The sequence below is a fragment of the Mycteria americana genome, chromosome 4, assembly GCF_035582795.1.
Source record: "Mycteria americana isolate JAX WOST 10 ecotype Jacksonville Zoo and Gardens chromosome 4, USCA_MyAme_1.0, whole genome shotgun sequence".
Taxonomy (NCBI): Eukaryota; Metazoa; Chordata; class Aves; order Ciconiiformes; family Ciconiidae; genus Mycteria; species Mycteria americana.
In genome coordinates this window covers 57,697,923-57,715,589 of record NC_134368.1, presented here as the reverse complement: position 1 = coordinate 57,715,589, position 17,667 = coordinate 57,697,923, and the positions used below count along the sequence as shown (strand labels likewise).

Sequence of the window (17,667 nt, the reverse complement as noted above, 5' to 3'; positions counted from 1 at the left end):
CTGCATCAAAAGCATCATCCTTATTTTATAGGAATAAAGCTTTCAATGATGCTAGGTCTCTTAAGTATTCCATTTTGAGGTTACCTGAACTGCTAAGCAAATGGTTACATTGACATGTTCCTGGGTATTCAGCAGTTACTGGGATTGGAAGAGTTGCACAAGGATTGTTTACCTGATGGAGGTACTTCAGAGATTTTTTAATAAAGAACCAACTATCTATTTACCTTGAATAGCTGAAAACTCTGCCAACTACTGTAACTACTAAGAAATTGCAAACATTTATCTCAATCTCCGACCTGGAATGTATTTTGGGAAGTTTTCAAAGATATTGCTAGCCCAAAATACACAGGGGTTCTAAATACCATTACTGAGTTCAGCACTGCATTGTCTCCTTTCCTACCATGGCCATAGGTATGTAGGAGCAATTTATTTTCTGACAGTGGTAAGTGCAAAGTGCTGGTGTTTGTGTGGTGGGTTTTTTGTTTTGGAGTTGGTTGATTGGGGGTTTGTTTGGTTTGGTTTGGTTTTTTCAATTTCCCACTGTGGTGGAAAGATATTTCCTTTAGCTACCAGCTTTTTTTTCATTCCCTCTATTTTTGGTATTCTAATAAATGAATTAAACTGACTTTTTCCTTCCAGAACGAGGGAAACTAGGTGTGTATAGAGATTTACCTTTTGTATATACAATTTCAAGGGGTTTTTTGTTAATTATTGCTTGCTTGGAACACTTGTAGATTTGGAGATTTTTCTGGTGACTGAGCTGAAAAACAGAAACCTATTGCAACAGGTCCATGTCTGAATTCAGTAGGCAAAAGGTTAGGGACAGAAGGATAAATGCTTTTGGAAAACCTAGTCATTAAAGATTTTGTTTACCGGGGAGCCAATTTGCAAAGCCTTAGAAAACTATCATAGTTTAGCAGAAAGACAAGATAATATTACTGAACTTTGTGTAGGTGTCCCAGTTTACCCACATAAATGGCTTTTCTGAAGAAAATGTACCAAACTGAAATTCAGGCAGGATTCCAAATTCTTTAAGAAAGCTCTTGGGGTAGCTTTAGGTCTGGTGTGAACTTACAACTAAATTAGTTAGTCCTAGAATTTTCCAGTCTGATGATATGAACTCTGCCTTAACAAATGTAAGTTAAACCACTACATACAAAAAGAAAAGATAAGTTGGTAAATCACCAGTTTAACAAAAAAAACCCTAAAAGAACGAAATTTATCATGCAAGTATTGTCTTAGTTTGGAATTTGATAGCTTCTATTGCTAAAGAGAGATTGTTTGGGAAAAACATGTTTGTGGCCTTTTTGGGGGGGATTGATATCCTGTTGATTTCTTGAATTCCTTAGGGAGAATGGACAGCTAATGCTGGCTGATCCTTTTTTGTCCGTTCCTGTGCAAGAGAAAAATCACACTTTTAAAATCTTGAGTTTCACTAGATGGCAGCATCTCAATGTTTCAACAGGAAATTACGTTCGTATAGAGAAACTTACCAGTTAGACTACAAATCCCAAAAAGCAGAGCAAAAAAGTATAAAACTTCCTTTTGTACAAAGGTCAGTAAACATAACAAGCTGGCTGAGACCTCTTGGTGAGTGACTATATTAATACTTATTTTTAACTGCTTCATAGAATTGATGTAGCAAATGTCCATAAAAACTGATTTAGATTGAAAAATTTATTTATAGTGCATTTTGCTTCCAAAGTGTTAAGGTGATTTGGGGAAGTACTTGGACTGATCAGGTTTTTTTCCACTGGAAAGATGTATGTGACAACAAGAATAAGAAAGAGCTTCCTCTGCCTTGAGTGAGCACTTTGAGCTTATTGTTGAGATACTCAGGACTCGCTACAATTAATAGAACCTTTCCCAGAATTTTGTGTTTGAGGAGCTGCATTTTGGAAAGCGTGGTATGTTAGAGAGACAGTGCAACCTAGTTGCGTGTGTGATCTCATTCTGCCCGGTTAACTTGGTATTTTTTACCTGTCAATGCAAAAAGGTTATGCTAAGGCAGGCCTAACCTCATAACCTTATATAGCCTACCATCAGAGGCATCTGAAGAGACATCTCTTCACTAGCCAATGTAAAAAGTGATTTTTAGGGTACTGTGCTTTCACCTAGATGCACCTAGAAAGGTGCATCTCACTGTTTCCTTAGGAGACTTCTTTTGGTTTGTGCTTTGCTTCTGTCTCTGTGTGTGTGTCTGTGTCACAGTTATGGGGGGAAAACCTGCAGTGAAACACTTCAATGTCTTGAAACACAGTCTGTAACTCAGTCTGACTTTAAATCAAAAGAGATAATGTTTTTCATATTAGAACAGAAAGAATTTTTAGTTAAACTGCTTCAGAAGAAGTCTGATTTGTTCAATCTGTAACTTTCAGGGAAACATTAGATTTGCTGCAACTTTTGTCAGAAAGCTGCTGAGAAAGCTGCTGAGAAGAAAACTTCTAGTCAAAATCAGAGAAATGAATAATCTGGTTTAAAGTGGAGGACACTAAATTCGACTCAGTAATCTGAGTCACAGCACAGACTTGAGCATCTCTAGATGATAGCATTGGCTGCTAACCTAAGGGAGATTATGGCATCTTTATCTTAACTTCTCAGGGAAGTACTCGGTATGTTGGATTCATGTATATATTTAAAGTCTTGAGGTTCTTAGGATACCTTTCTACACTCATAGCTACATAAACAAATTTTGCTCTACAGGTTCTAAAAGTGCAGAAAGTTTTGCTTATTGGGAACCCAGTGAACAAACACCAGATATCGTACTCTGATTGGAACACAGTGACCTTACTTTTTAGGCAGTTCTTTGAAACATCCTATTAAGTAGTTTACTCCTTAAATAAGCAAATATCCTACTGGAAACTTTTGAATCCATAGGAGTGAGAGGATGGCATTTGCTTTTACTTGTTTGTCTGCAACATGCTGTATTTCTTTAAAATAGTGCAGCATTTGAAAGTATGTGCTTGAGCAGAAGAGAAGAGGGCTACATTTTGGCTTTTGGCTGCTGCACATTGAGTAAGGTGGAACCTCCTAGAGGTTCCCCACCGCTTGCCCCAAGCATGCTCAGTACTTCCCTGCCCCCCGCCTTGTTGGAGCTAGGAATCTGCTGTGCTGGAAGATTCCGAAGACAATTCAGAGCAAACACCGAGGCCAGGGTATTGTGTGGAATTTATTGCAATCTAGGAAGTTGATGAGTTTGTAGTTTGAGAGGAATAGAAGACAGACCTGCTTTGTAAGAACACAATGGACAGTAGAAACACTAGATTACAAACTATTGTACTTCTGTTTCATCTTGACCTTTTTTTTCCTGTTTAAGGGAAAATAACGTCCAGTTTCTGTTATAATAAAGGTTGGCTTTTGAGCTCAAATGCCTTTTGATCTTTTTGAGGTATGTACTTATGAAAAAAAAAAAAAAAAGGCTGAGGCAGTCCCCCCTCAGAACCCTGGATGACTCAAGGGTCATGCTGCAGCCAAACAGGACAATCTGTGATACGATTTGATGGTAGAGGTACTCTGAATCATGTCTAGTTTTTGGAATGCCTTTGCATCTGACTCCCAGGGAGTGTTGTTGGCTCATCTTTTTGTTAAAGATACTGTGACATCTTCTGTCTGCACAGGTCAGCAGTATGGGTCGGCTTGATGGGAAGATCATACTGCTGTCTGCAGCAGCCCAGGGGATTGGACGAGCAGCTGCGATAGTAAGTTGGAAAGTGTTTGTTCTCCTGTACCTAAGCTAGGTCTGTAATGCTAGCTTGTCCAACGACACCTGCACCAAACAAGTTCTTGCATTAATAAACCATAGATGAAGCCAGAACTACCCACTGAAAATTTTAGGGAATAATATAGTCGCTAGAGTGTATCACACATGCTTTGTGCTGTTTGAATTTCCGAAAATCTTCAGCTCTGAGGGGTGACGATAGGCAAGGATAAGGGCAAGATTTGAGAACAGCTGCAACTGCTTTTCTAGCAATATATGTTTGTACTGTCTGTACCTTTAATCCAATATCTCTGCTGCTTTGTTCTGGGAGAAGATAAGGAGGATAGAGGGAATATTTCCTGTTATAAGGCTGGATACTGCAAAGATCCCCTACTGTAAAGCCAAGATGTCTTATCTACATTAACAGCTGATGTAACCAAGTCTACGTGATACTAACAGCACAGCAACAATGTTGTTTACAATAAGCAACTGTGAGAAATCCTTTACAAATTTTATTTAATTATTGTTAAGCAGAATTCAACATATGTATTAACTTTGTGGTTAACTTTTAATTTATTTTGACCTGTTCTTCCCCTGCTACTTCCTTCTTCCATAGCAGAGAGAGAAACTAGTAGAGTTATCTCAGTATCTCTGTAATGTAATCAACAAGCCAGGAAAAGCTCATGTAAGTAGGATTTTTGCCAGACTAGTTAGTTTCTGATATATGCAGCTAAGAATGCAGAAAACTGCTGATCTTGGCACTTACATTAAAACGCTCAGTCAGAGGAGTAGGCGATTTTCCTGATGATTTCATTTTGTAAATACCCAAGAAGCCATGGGAAGGCTGGCATGTTAATGCCACTATCCTCTTAAGCTGCACTTGAGACACTTACTTTGAAAATTAGGGGCTACAGTCTGAGGTGTCAGAATACTTTTGACATGGAAGTTACTTTGTTAGCATAGCTGTTGATTATCAGTAACCACAATGAGAGACAGCAGGTTTTGAGGGGAGTATAGAGAATGAAGGAATATCTCTGGTTAAGTATCAAAGAAAGGTTGTGCTTCTTTTAATATTGCTCTATTCCAATGATTTGGATGCAAAGGATTTTCATAAAGTTTATATACCACCATTCCTTTTTTATGACTCATGCCTTTACCTGTCAAATCCCATAACTTCATTTAAACCCAACAATACAGACAATTCTAACCCTACATCTTTGTAATGTGCTTGCTAGTGCACATGCAGCTAAGAAGGGCAATAATAATACCAGTTGTCTTAATGTAGTTACTGTTCTCATACTTTATTTATGGATTCCTTACTTTAAGGAAAAGATCTTAAATCTGTCTTATATCATGTATAGTCACTTAGTGGTCCCCAGAATGTGTGGTAATTGATGTCCATTACTTCCTGACATGCCCAGAATGAAAAGTGAGAGATCAGCTGCCTTCAGCCAACTTTTATTTCAAGCCCAAAAGGAAATGAGAAGAAAACAAATTTTATTTCTGGCAAGATCTGGAATATCTAAATATAAACTGCTTCTCTTGTATTCTTCAGGCTTTTGCTAAAGAAGGAGCCAAAGTCATTGCTACCGACATCAATGAGTCTAAGCTGCAAGAACTGGAGAAATATCCAGGTAAATGACCTACAGTAGGCATTAGTTCAGCTCTCGCAAGTTTTGTTGTAGACTGGCTGAAATATAATTTGAGGAGAGGGCAAACTTCAAAAGGCCAGAAAAAATGGAAAATATCCAGACTGATTCTTTAGATGTTGGCACTGCTTTATTCTGTGGTGTGGAATGGCAGAGATTTAGCATGTAAAATACTGCAATGTCAGCATATCAGACAGAGTATTATTCCAGGCATGTAGAATAACTTTGCATTTCTTGTGTCACAGAAGCAGTTAATTTCTGCTTCCTAGAATGGCACCCATTTCAGTTACCTTTTGAGATCACTAAGCTAATTGTCAAACATATCACTCTAAAAGGCATGGAATGCTTTTCTCTGATCACAGGAACTAACATCTGGCTATACAAAAAGTAGATTTAGTGTCTTGCATTTCCATGGTCCATACTTACTAAGGAATGCATTAGAAGGATAGCTGTCTAGTAGAATTCGTATGTCTTCAGAAACTAATTCCACCAACACTAGATAAGCCTATTCTGTTTGTACAAATGCTCAGGCCTGAAGGTTGCTTTCCTACTGATATCACAGGAACATACTTCAAGGAGCAGGTTTTGCATAGCTGTGTTTCTTAATCATAAGTGATGCAAGTGTGGGACATTATATTAAAAAAATATTTTTTCAACTTTGAAATAAAAAATAAGACTTGGATATATTTCACAACTGAAAATTGTTCCAACTTAATTTGACAGAAGGAAGTGGATTTAATTAATTCTTATTACAGGGTGATAGTCAAATATGCAAAAACACTTTTCTCTGGCACAGCTTTTAGAGTGAACATCGGTCTCTACTGACTGGAGTTCACCACAAGCAATCCCTTTGTAATTCTTTAGGAACTTTAGGACTTTCCAGGTTCATTCTGAGGGTGGTTAGGAAAGTGTTACATTTTGAACTGTGCATTTTTTTCCCTATGCTAGTGTGTTCACAAGGAAAGAAGTAATTTTCCATATACTCAGAGCCATTTCCATCCTTTTGACATATGATTAGTTAAGCTGTAATTCATCAAGGCTTGGTACATTGTGGTCTTTGAATTTTATCCAGGAGAGGTAATCACCAGTCTGTAGTCTAATTGCATTGTTATACACAAATCTCTTCAAAAGTGTCTATATCTTTTAACTAAGGCATATAAAGCCTGTTCATGGACTTGTCAGTTTGGCTTCAAAAGAAACAGGGTTTTATCCATTTCAAATCAAATTCTCCCATAATTTAGACATCACTCAGATGTTTTACAGATAGCTTTACAGTATTTCATAGAATCATGTACGTTGGATGAGATCTCTGGAGACTGTTTAGTCCTGCCTGCTGCTCAAAGTGGCTCTGATTAGAGCAGGCTGCTCAGGGCTGTGTTGAGTAAAGTTCTGAATATCTCCAAGGATGGAATTTCCTCAGCAACCTCTGGAGGCCCTTGTTCCAGTGCAACTGCCCTCATGGTTTTAAAATAATAATGATATTTTAAAAAAAACAAACAAAAAAACCCCAAACAACAAAAAATTCCACCAAAAACCAAACACACCTTATATTCAGTCAGACTTTCCCGAGTTCTAATTTTTCTGTTGTGTTTCATCCTTCCACTGTGGGCCTCTGAGAAGTCTGGCTCCATCTTCTCTACAGTCTCTCAGTAGTAGTTGTAGACATTTATTAGACTGTGTGTCACTAGTTGCACATGAATAAATTGTAAAAAACTATGTTTTGGGGCACAAGTGTGTTGTGCCCTAGATGTCCCTTCATCCTAGATGCAGGATATGCTGTGACCAGGCTGTGGCAAAAGGGTGATCAGCAGCAAGTCTTAGTGCCCTGGGAGCCCCCACCAAGGGAACTACTGGAGTACACCCTGGATCTTTCTCTTCCACTCATCCAGGTTTTCTCTGGATGAAAAGTTCAGGTATTTGAGAAGGGGGCACAGCTCAATCTTTACACGCAGTATGGAGTGAGAGTGCAGGCAATGTGTATCATGAAGTATGCCTATTCCATAGTAATGATTCAGCCTTGACATGGGTGAGAGAAGCTAGTTGTGTTAGATTACTGGAAGCTACTTAAGTAAAATGAGATAAAATAACATGTAGATTGTATCATATGACATATTACAGCTCATCTGGAAGAGTAGTTCTTTTACTTCTCTCGTTTCACTTCTGGACAGGGGATGGCATGGCTGTGGTTGGCCCTAAAGCAGTTCTGTTACAGGGGCTGTTTCTATGGAAAAGTGTTTGGAAGAGTTGAGCCTGACCCTGTTCTGCAATAATTATGTTTCTCAGTCTTTCAGAGGTAACTTCTCTGAACAAAACAGAAGGTGTTTTGTGGTTTTTTTTTTTTATCAGTGGCTTTCTCGAAGGTATGGCACAGCTGGTGCTATAAGGGCTGATAGTGACAGCTGTCAGAAGCTGAAACACACAGAAGCTTATAGTGAAAAGCAACACATTTCCAGCCCTCTTTTGTTTGATTATAAACAAATAATTGCAAAAACATAAGCATCATATTTTTAAACTAGCCTTTGTGATAGAAGCCATCAATTTGTTGCACTTCCTCTTCATTTCTGTTATCATGGCTATGACATCATTCCAGGTTATGTTAAGTTATTGGCTTATGCAAAATCACTTTTTCTCATTTAATTAAATGGTATAAAGTTGATTCATCATATCCTCAACTACACGTGGATAGATGACATGTAATATGATTGTGAGTATGAGACACGTGTAACTAGTTTCAAGTTATTGTTCTATAATAGTGGGCATGAAAGCTTGTTATGATTATACAGGCTCTGTAATTTTTCAGTTTGAGAGCACAGTGGAATTCAAATTTATGGGAAACGTTTTTATGGTAAATGACACTAGCTCATCTGCTTGTGTGATGCTGTACAACAACCAAATCAGTTGATCTTTTTTTAATTCCCTTCTGAAATTTGAAATTGCGTGCCATGCTGTCCATGGCTGTCCTGATTTAACTAATTTAGTCATTAATTGTAGCTCTCGCTCAGTGAGTCTCCATGTGGTGGTGAACCACTGAGAGGGGACTGTTCCTGGCAAGCCAATGATTTGAATCATAGATGCAGTCCTCAGCACTTCAGAAAAATAAACTGCTGATCCTTAGCCAAATACACTGAAACGAATACCATGTTTTTCTAGGCATTCAAATACGGGTTCTGGATGTCACCAAAAAGGAGCAGATAGAAAATCTGGCCAAGGAGACTGAAAGGATTGATGTCCTCTGCAACGTTGCAGGGTAAACAGCTTCTATTTGATCCTACTTCTTTTCCCAGTTTTCCCTGTTCTCCAGAAGTAGTTTCTTTTATTTAAATGCATTTTATTTCTTTTGTTTTAATGCATTTTATATCTTTAATATAAATGTTCGTGTGTTTTCATCAACACTGAACTTTTTGTGCCTAGCTGTGTTACCCAGGCCAAGATAGAATGGCTCTGGAATTTGTTATGTTTTCCCCACTCTATGGGTGCCCTATACTGATGGCTTTGGCCCTCCTGGCACAACAGTGAGCAAAGTCGATGGTCTGCTAGTGCACTAGCTTTTTAAATTTCCCTATTACCAACATGTCTTTGCACATATCAGACCTGTCTTGTGTCCCTGATACTCATCAGAAGAATATACTGTTGCTCGCTTCCTTCAAAAGAGCTCTTGTCCTTCCTTTTCGAGGGTTAGCTATTACAAAATAGCAATGGAAAAATACGCATAAAAAGTCATAGAAATGTAAACCACAGACATGCTTCCGCTTCATGCGCTTATTCTAGGTTTGTTCATCATGGAACCATTCTGGAGTGTGAGGAGCAAGACTGGAACTTCACTATGAACCTCAATGTTCGTAGCATGTACCTAATGATCAAGACGTTCCTTCCTAAGGTAAGGCTTGGTTGCCCATGAGTTTTAGTCTCTGCTGCATTATGTTTAAAGTGTGAGAGGTCTAAGTTGTCGCCACTGTGACAGCTTGGGGTTTGAGATAAATAGGCAAGTATGCAGCTTTGTATAGGAGAGGCCCTTAGACTGTAGCAATCCTACTGTAAAACAGTCTCTGCGTTGTGTAATCCTTCAGGTAGACAATCTATCTAAAGTATATGGTAGAGAAGAATAATTCAGGGGTTTTGCCCTGTGTAGTTTGTAACTAAAATCCTTCAAATGAAGAGCAGTGAGGGAGCCATTGCAATACAGTGCTACCATATTATACTATAGCACACAGCTGCACAATACCACTGCTACAAAATATTTATAAAATACGTATATTAATATGAATTTTATGCAAGTCTGGAAACTATCTCGTGAAGCAATTCAGTACCACTGATGCCAACATACTGGATATATCAGAACAATAATCCAATTAGACAGTCTAGCAGCTTGAGGACACTTGTTGCATTTGGTGTAGTAACTAGGTGCAGGACTACAAAAGTTTGTGGACTGAATAAGGTGCATTGCTGTAAATGCAAAGGCCAGAAGTGGAAGCTCTGACTGCAGCTGGATGATGACTACTCTTTTCCGTGTTGTTCCAGTCCTTTTTGTTTAGTTGGGTTTTGTTTTGGTGGGTTTTTGTTTGGTTGTTTGTTTTTTTTTTTTTTTTTTAGCTGATCTTCATTTTCAAAGGTTCTTTATAACAACTTCAAGCATCTCAGGTTTTGAGATGCCTAAAAAGGTTATAACTTAAAGAAGTTTAGCTACAATTCAAAGATGCTAGAGAGTTGTGTTTTAGTCTTCTCCAAAGCAATGGAGAAGTAAATTAGTGCATTGGTAGATGGCATGAGCAGATGTCTATGTAGGGTAGCTTACTGTGGTGACAAGAAGACAATGATTCAGAGGTGGCTATCTGGGAAAAAAATCCTTTCCTGTTATAGTCTTCACCCCTGAGATGACTTAGGAGCACCTAGTGAGAATTTCAGATTCTGCTTTACTACTTCAGTCAATAGATCAAAAAGAGATAAGCACCTATTCATGCCAATTAAGCTTTGTTACACTGCATATCAATGCATGTAGAGCTGTTCTGCAGGTGGTTATGGGCTATTTTGCTGGATCTGCAGATGACAAAACAGTTTGCATTTGAATGATGTAAGTATTCTTTTGCAGATGCTTAAACAGAAATCTGGAAATATTATAAATATGTCTTCTGTGGCATCCAGCATTAAAGGTCAGTAGCTTGCTAGAGAGTTCCTTATATAAATCTTTAAAATTATGGAAATGCAAAATAAATATTGTATAACTTTGAATTTAGAGGACACTGCCAATCCTGTGGAGAGATGCAATTAAAGTGAACACGTCAAATCGTACATACACGCAAGGACAGAAATGGGGAATTGCAGAAACACTGCCTTTGAACTTTTGAATCTGTCCTGAATGTTTTGTAGCATCCTTTTCACCAGTTTGTATTATCTGAAAAGGAATTACTTTGTCATATCTTACTACATATGTTCTTCAGAGAAACAATGAAGAAATGACAGTTACCTAAGCACTATAGCTATGCTTCCCAAGGAAACCTTCTGGTGCCTAACAGATGGGTCTCTGCTGTTCCTAAATCTTTGTTTGCTTTGTTAACTTTTCTAGACTACTCCCCAAACTTATACTATTGAAAGATCGTGTGCTTTGCTCTGGTGTATGCCTGAGTAGAATTCTGACAGTCAGCATTCTAGTTAGCCCGCCCTTATAGAAAGACTACAGGTGCTACAGGAAATGCTGGAGTCCCGAAGCAGATGCATATTGAACAAACTCTTTTTTTTTTTTCTTCCTTCTTTTTTTTTAAATACGTTTCTATGCTGCCTTCACGCTGACCTTCTGTTAGGAGTTGTGAACAGATGTGTGTATAGTACTTCAAAGGCAGCAGTTATTGGTCTAACAAAGTCTGTGGCTTCTGATTTCATTGAACAAGGCATCAGATGCAACTGCATATGTCCTGGTAAGTATTTTTACATTATTTTGTAAACTAAGAGCAGGTGCTAGAAGGCCCGATTTAGTCTGACATTATTAAAAAAGAATAGACTTGCAAGCGGCAACTAAAATTACCAGCACTCAAAAAGAACAGGACGTGCTTGAAACACTTCTGAGATTTAAAATAGAAAATTTGTTACTTTTATAGTAAAGCTGTATGTTTAGCCTGGTAACCCAGCACATGCACATTATACATGCATTACACGGTATTTGGATGTTTATTTTCAAAGACATAGGCTGGAAGTTAGAAGCAGACAAGGGCTAGCTAACAGGCTAGCCATTGTTTAACCATGTGAAAAGTATTGAATTTGATTCTCAAATGCCTTGCCTTTTATTGAAATTGAGTCCTATGCTATGTTGGTAGTTTTGCAGTCTTTGTCATGGTTTAACCCCAGCTGCCAACTAAGCCCCACCCAGCCGCTCGCTCACTCCCCCCGGTGGGATGGGGGAGAGAATTGGAAGAGTAAAAGTGAGAAAACTTGTGGGTTGAGATAAAGACAGTTTAATAGGGAAAGCAAAAGCCGCGCACGCAAGCAAAGCAAGAAATTAATTCACTCCTTCCCATGGGCAGGCAGGTGTTCAGCCATCTCTGGGAAAGCAGGGCTCCATCACGCCTAACAGTTACTCAGGAACACAAACGCCATCACTCAGAACATCCCCCCCCTTCCTTCTTCTTCCCCCAGCTTTCTATGCTGAGCATGACGCCATATGGTATGGAATAGCCCTTTGGTCAGCTGGGGTCAGCTGTCCCAGCCGTGTCCCCTCCCAGCTTCTTGTGCACCCCCAGTCTCCTTGCTGGTGGGGTGGGGTGAGGAGCAGAAAAGGCCTTGGCTCTGGGTGAGCCCTGCTCAGCTCACCTGTGCTATCAGCACTGTTCCCAGCACAAATCCAAATCATAGCCCCGTACTAGCTACTAGGAAGAAAATTAACTCTATCCCAGCCAAAACCAGCACACTCCTGAATCATATTATGAAGTTACACATAAGTGTTAAGACATACAAATAGAACCAGTGAACTGCATTTTTTTTGTCATGATTGTTGGTGCAGTTGATTTCTAACACTGAATTTAAAATTTTGCTTAGGAACTGTTGACACACCATCTTTACAGGAAAGAATCCAAGCCCGGCCTAACCCAGAACAGGTAAGAAAGCAATTTATTAGTTCTATCATGTGCATACATATATTTAACTCCCTTAAAAAAAAAAAAAAAAAAGGCATTTCTGCCCATATTCAAGAATGTCCCCTATTTCAGAGTACCAATAATAACATAACAGTAGTCTCCTTTGATAGTTTGGTCAGTTTGTACTCAAGACAGAAGTCTTAAAATGCCTCAGAAGGATGCTGTTGCTTAGTGAATACAGAAGGTCTGTCATCTATGAAAGTATTTGCAACCATTGATTACAGTATCTAGTGCAAATGTAGAAGGCATTTTCTACTGTGGCATGTGGCAGCCACAAACTAGTGCAAAACCGTGTTAAAAAGGGCATTCTGGCCTATGCATTTCAAAATTATTTGAATCCTTAACCATACTGACTTAGATAACTGTGAGCCCTCATTTGAAGGGCTTGGGAATATCTCTCACCAAAGGAAGAAGGACTTATGTTGGCTTTATTCTGGAACCAGAGATTTAGGTCTAGTCTCCTGCTATTTTTCAACCTGAAATTCATACCACTGTTAATCTTACAATTTCTTTTTCTAGCATAAATTCCCTACCCAGTGTGCTAAAGGAAGTTATGATTTATGGCCTATTTCCAGTATTGCTTTGTACATGTCAGACTAACTGGATTAAAATAATTGTTTTATTTTTTTAATACACCAAATGCTTTTATCTAGGCATTGAAAGACTTTCTAGCCAGACAGAAGACTGGTAGGATGGCTACTGCTGAAGAAGTGGCCCATCTCTTTGTGTACTTGGCCTCTGATGAAGTAAGTATGGAACAATAAAATTTCCTGTCACAGAATCCCATGCTACTTTGCTGCATCACAACAGAGAGAATTTGTTTTAGGAGGATTTATATTGTCTTTGAGCTGGTTTGTTACAAAAATAAAAAGCTGGCGATCTTTTACTGAGTTCAACCTACGATACAAAAAGTTCCCTGAACGTTGACAGTAATTGTTAAGGCATTATGTATTTGGTACCACAGCCTGGTCGTTTCATGTCATCTGAGCAAATTGACTGACACCTGTTTATCCTGAATGATAGGAGAAATGGACTTGTCTGCTTTTCCAAGCTTGCACCAAGGCTAGATTATGTTTTAAGGAGGTAAAATTAGTAGTCATCACCTACCTTCACTATTCAAGAGCAAATATTTGTACAAAACTGGTGGAGACTTTATCCAAAAGGGCTAATGCTCAGAGTAAATCTGCCCTTTTGGCATAAGGAAAACAATAGACCCACTGAGGTTGTTATAGGCCAAACTCTTAATGACCACTGCAGTACCACCAACACTAATGAGCACACAACGAGGTGATTTCAGATGCCATAAATTTACTATGAATCTAAAATTGGACTACATTCCTCTGGACTTGTCCAGCAGTCCTACTGAGCATAACAGAATACTTTAATGGAATTAATTCTGTCTTAATGTTGCTATCTACCAGTAATCTGTCTCTCGTTTTCATCTTAGCGTTAGTGTTTCTGTAAAGCCACTAATTTTTTCCAGTCTAGTCATAGGGTTTTCAACCATGTGTAGACAGAATTCCAGTTTTCCAATATATTCCAGTGTGCTTCAGTACTGGCATACAGAGAAGAATGTCAACAGCTCACTTGCTTACCTCACTTTTCTGCACCATCTAAATTTTCAGTTAGGTCCCCTTATAATTATTAGCTGATCTGGTCGGATTCTGCTCAGCTGAACAGAGCTAATAACATCATAGTGTGAGGTATTACTCCTGCGAGTGAGATAACTGAAGTCTAGCTTATGTGAATTTGTACACTCAGGATGCATTCTCACCTTAATGCCTCTAATAATACTTTTACTGCACTCCCCTGAGTTAGCTGAAAGGCTTCCATTTCTAAGTTTGTTTATACTCTGTTTATACAGATATTTTTGTAAAACAAAAAAAGTGTTTGTGTATGAAAAGAAAGCAATTTTTTGAATTTAAAGAAAAAGTGTTTTCCTGTACTTAATAGCCATGAAAAATTAGTTAAATTATTTTTACTTTTTATGTAATTTCAGTCTGCCTATGTGACTGGTAATGAACTAATCATCGATGGAGGATGGAGCTTGTGATTGACCCTACCTGCAAATGGAAATTCACACTATGAAAGGCAAAAAGTGAGGATCATGTTTCTCAGTTAAGATAGCTTGTAAAGATTCACATCGCTCATACGATGTCTTTCAAAACAAATTTGGTGCATTTTTACTCCTATATGATCTCTTTATAGATTGATCTTACTCATTCACTTTTCCCTAAATAGCGAAACACTGGAGTAAAACATACTTCATGTGGTCTCATTTTGTGGTAACTCCAAAAACGTGAAAGACTAGCAACTTAAAACTTAAGATTTCAGAGGGCAAAGAATATTATTTAAGGTACAAAATCTGAGTTGTCTTTTAAGCAAATCTGAGTGAAAGGAATTAAATAGTACCTTTATTCTCATCCTGCAAAGTATTTGGAAGTTAAATATTCATTAGATTTCCTACTAGCATTGACAGACTATCTAAGAGAAAATGGAGCAACTACTATTAAATCAGCCAAATGGATCCTGAACTAAGTGTGGTTTACACAGAAGAAAGCAGAAATAATAGCAAATTTGAAGACATGAAAGTCTGAATCATTTTGTTACTGGTAATGGATGTTTCTCTATTAGAGAACATACTAGTTGCGAATTGTACTTTAAAGCACATTCTGCTTTGCAAATTACAAAGTAAGTTCTTTCTGCTCTGTAGTATCATTAGCAAAATGTTTCAGAACTGTAATAGCTGTAGAAAAACAGTCCGAATTGTTGAAAAAATGTCCCGAGCCTAATAACACTTACAGATCCAAAGTGGGCAGTGCAAGACAGTCAAACACACTGTAGATATGCAGTGTATGGGCACATGAAACTTCCTGCACATATAGTAAAGAGTCAGTGTACATGCACAGCTGGTTTGTGCAACTGCAATGTCCATTTTCCAGATCCTGAGCAAATTAGGCTGGAAAAAAAGTAGATCATAGCACAAAAGGCAAGGCAACAGATAACCATTAGAAGCACCAAGGCCACTTGGTGGAGTTTGGGACTTTTTTTTATTTAAGCACATAACGATTATAGACACAGTCTTCATGAAACAGAAATGATGGAGAGAAGCCTGCTCTAATAGTTGTTAAGACTAAAGCTTGTAGCATGTAGAGAGCATGCAGAATCGCATGTACTTTTATAATCGGTTAGAAAATGAGTACATTAACTAGTATGAAAGAGGTCCTAGTGTGAGAAATAGAGGCCAGAACTCTTTCATTAATGGTATAGATCACTGCTAAAATGGTCTTGAAAGTATCATTACTATTTTTTTTTTTTCCCTTCCACATACAGAAGTTGTTATGGAAGGACATCACTCTGGTAGGCATGGATGTGGGTATATGTGGAAGGAAGTATTTTTAAATACACAGGTGGATCTTCATGAATACGCTTGACTTCTGGCACACAGGCAAAAGGAGTGGATTTTACCACTCTAGATAGAGCCAATATATTCCTCTTCAAAAGGATGTACTAATATTGGACAAATATTGTCAAATCTGTATGCTAGGTGCTGGGCTTCAGTATTTTATTGCTCAATTCTCAAATACCAATTCAGTTCATGCTGAAACACAAAGCTAAGTTTCTCTGAAAAAGGCTATTTCTACAAGAGTTTGTGTTGATGTTTTTATTGTGATAGCACATGGTAGCTTTGATTTATGAATTGGAAACCTATTATCATAAAGTATCATACTCTGGAAAAAAAAACATAGATCCTGACCCAGACATCTCGGGCAATAAATAACCTGAATTCCAGAACTATTTGTTTTGCGAACACACTGTCAAATTTGACATGAATGACATGGGCTGACTGCCTATAAATGTGGTTACCTTAAACTGCACACAGCTTCATTTATCTAGTTTGTGAATGAAGCTCTATGCAATTTCATGTACATTCATATATATTAAATATATATGTGGGGGGAGGAAGTAAAGAATAAATGCTACTGAGTATGACTGATCAGTAATCAGAAAGCACAGGGGAAAATGTACAATATTTTGTTCATGTTTCTGTAACAACTGCCCTGTCTTTAAAATTATTGCTTAAGCCTTTCCATATTAGCTGAAGCATTAATAGAAATTATTTTATTTCAAAGATAATGGAACATGTCTAGTTAAAATCAGGCTTCTTATTTGTAAAAGTTACATTTACTTACAAATTTAAAATGAGAAAGTATTGTGGATGTTGGCTTCTCAGGCTCACTATGGGTTTAACTTTGACCTTTACTCATGGTTGGAGCATTCTGATCTTGTGTAGTTTGTTTATGGGGTTTTGAGTATCTAGTATTTCAAGAAAGTGATGCTGACAGCCAAGGAGGATCAAGTTGAGGCAGAAATCCAAAGTTATCCAAAACTGCTCCACCAATGTTCTCTGACGTAAATTCAAATGTTAGAAGTCCAGGCTGGCAGAATACTGTTTCAATGCTTTCAGAGTTTAATATGAAGGCCAAAGTCCTTCCTCTGTAATAGGTGTAGAAGGCTTACCGTGACACAAGAACCTCCCCACTGTAGTAACATGGGAAATTTGCACTGTGTATTCTGATAATAGAATTAAGAATCTGAGAGAAAATTCATTATACATATTGCATATTGAACTTTATAAGTTAACATTTCTAAGCTCACTGGTGATTGTAATGTACAGATACTACTTAAATGGGTTTTTGTCAAAGTATTCCTGCAAGAAAGAGATACCATCTGCTTTTTACATTGCACTAAAAGCACAGAGATATGGATTTTTCAGTGGTAGTCCAAGAAGCTGGTGGACCAAAAAAAACCCAAACCAAGACAAACAAAAAAAACCAGCGGAGATTCCTGTCTTTTGCCTTATTAGCAATGTTTTTCATGGATGTGTTGACAGCTACAACTCTGAAATGCATTATAATGCCTAAGAATTTTCCAGCAGACTTGCTGGAATTATTAAAGGAGAATGCTTCTTAATGCTCTTGTGACCTCTTAATTCCCCGGTCTGTTTTTATGGAACTGGGTAGTTCTGTTTCTTTTCCTTCCACTCCAGTGATAATATAAAGAGGAGCGTTTTGGCTTCTCAGATTCTAGGTCAAAATTTTCTCTTGTGGGGGAGGGAGAAAGAGACTTCCCTGATTCAGAGTCCTTCTGGAAAATTTAATCTGATCAAAAGCCAGTGCTTTTTCCCCTCAGACTTGTA

The 17,667-nt window shown here is 38.0% G+C and overlaps 1 protein-coding gene across 2 annotated transcripts; it reads left to right on the top strand.

The window, feature by feature from the left end:
* Positions 1-1,484: 1,484 nt before the first annotated feature.
* On the top strand, positions 1,485-17,439 carry BDH2 (3-hydroxybutyrate dehydrogenase 2). 2 transcript variants are annotated; one of them, XM_075500656.1, is made up of 10 exons: positions 1,485-1,590; positions 3,618-3,698; positions 5,253-5,331; positions 8,497-8,593; positions 9,115-9,223; positions 10,433-10,493; positions 11,142-11,255; positions 12,370-12,428; positions 13,121-13,213; positions 14,467-17,439. In XM_075500656.1, exons 2-10 carry the CDS (start codon positions 3,627-3,629, stop codon positions 14,518-14,520), a joined length of 738 nt encoding a protein of 245 aa, XP_075356771.1. In that variant the 5' UTR covers positions 1,485-1,590; positions 3,618-3,626; the 3' UTR covers positions 14,521-17,439. The 2 variants fall into 2 exon arrangements, with proteins under 2 accessions (XP_075356771.1, XP_075356773.1); XM_075500658.1 differs by lacking the exon at positions 13,121-13,213.
* The last annotated feature ends 228 nt before the right edge of the window (positions 17,440-17,667 follow it).

Coding starts and splice junctions, on each gene's coding strand:
- BDH2 (XM_075500656.1), top strand. CDS start 3,627: ATGGGTCGGCTTGATGGGAAGATCATACTGCTGTCTGCAGCAGCCCAG. Junction 3,699..5,252: donor TTGGACGAGCAGCTGCGATA/GTAAGTTGGAAA, acceptor TGTATTCTTCAG/GCTTTTGCTAAAGAAGGAGC. Junction 9,224..10,432: donor TCAAGACGTTCCTTCCTAAG/GTAAGGCTTGGT, acceptor ATTCTTTTGCAG/ATGCTTAAACAGAAATCTGG.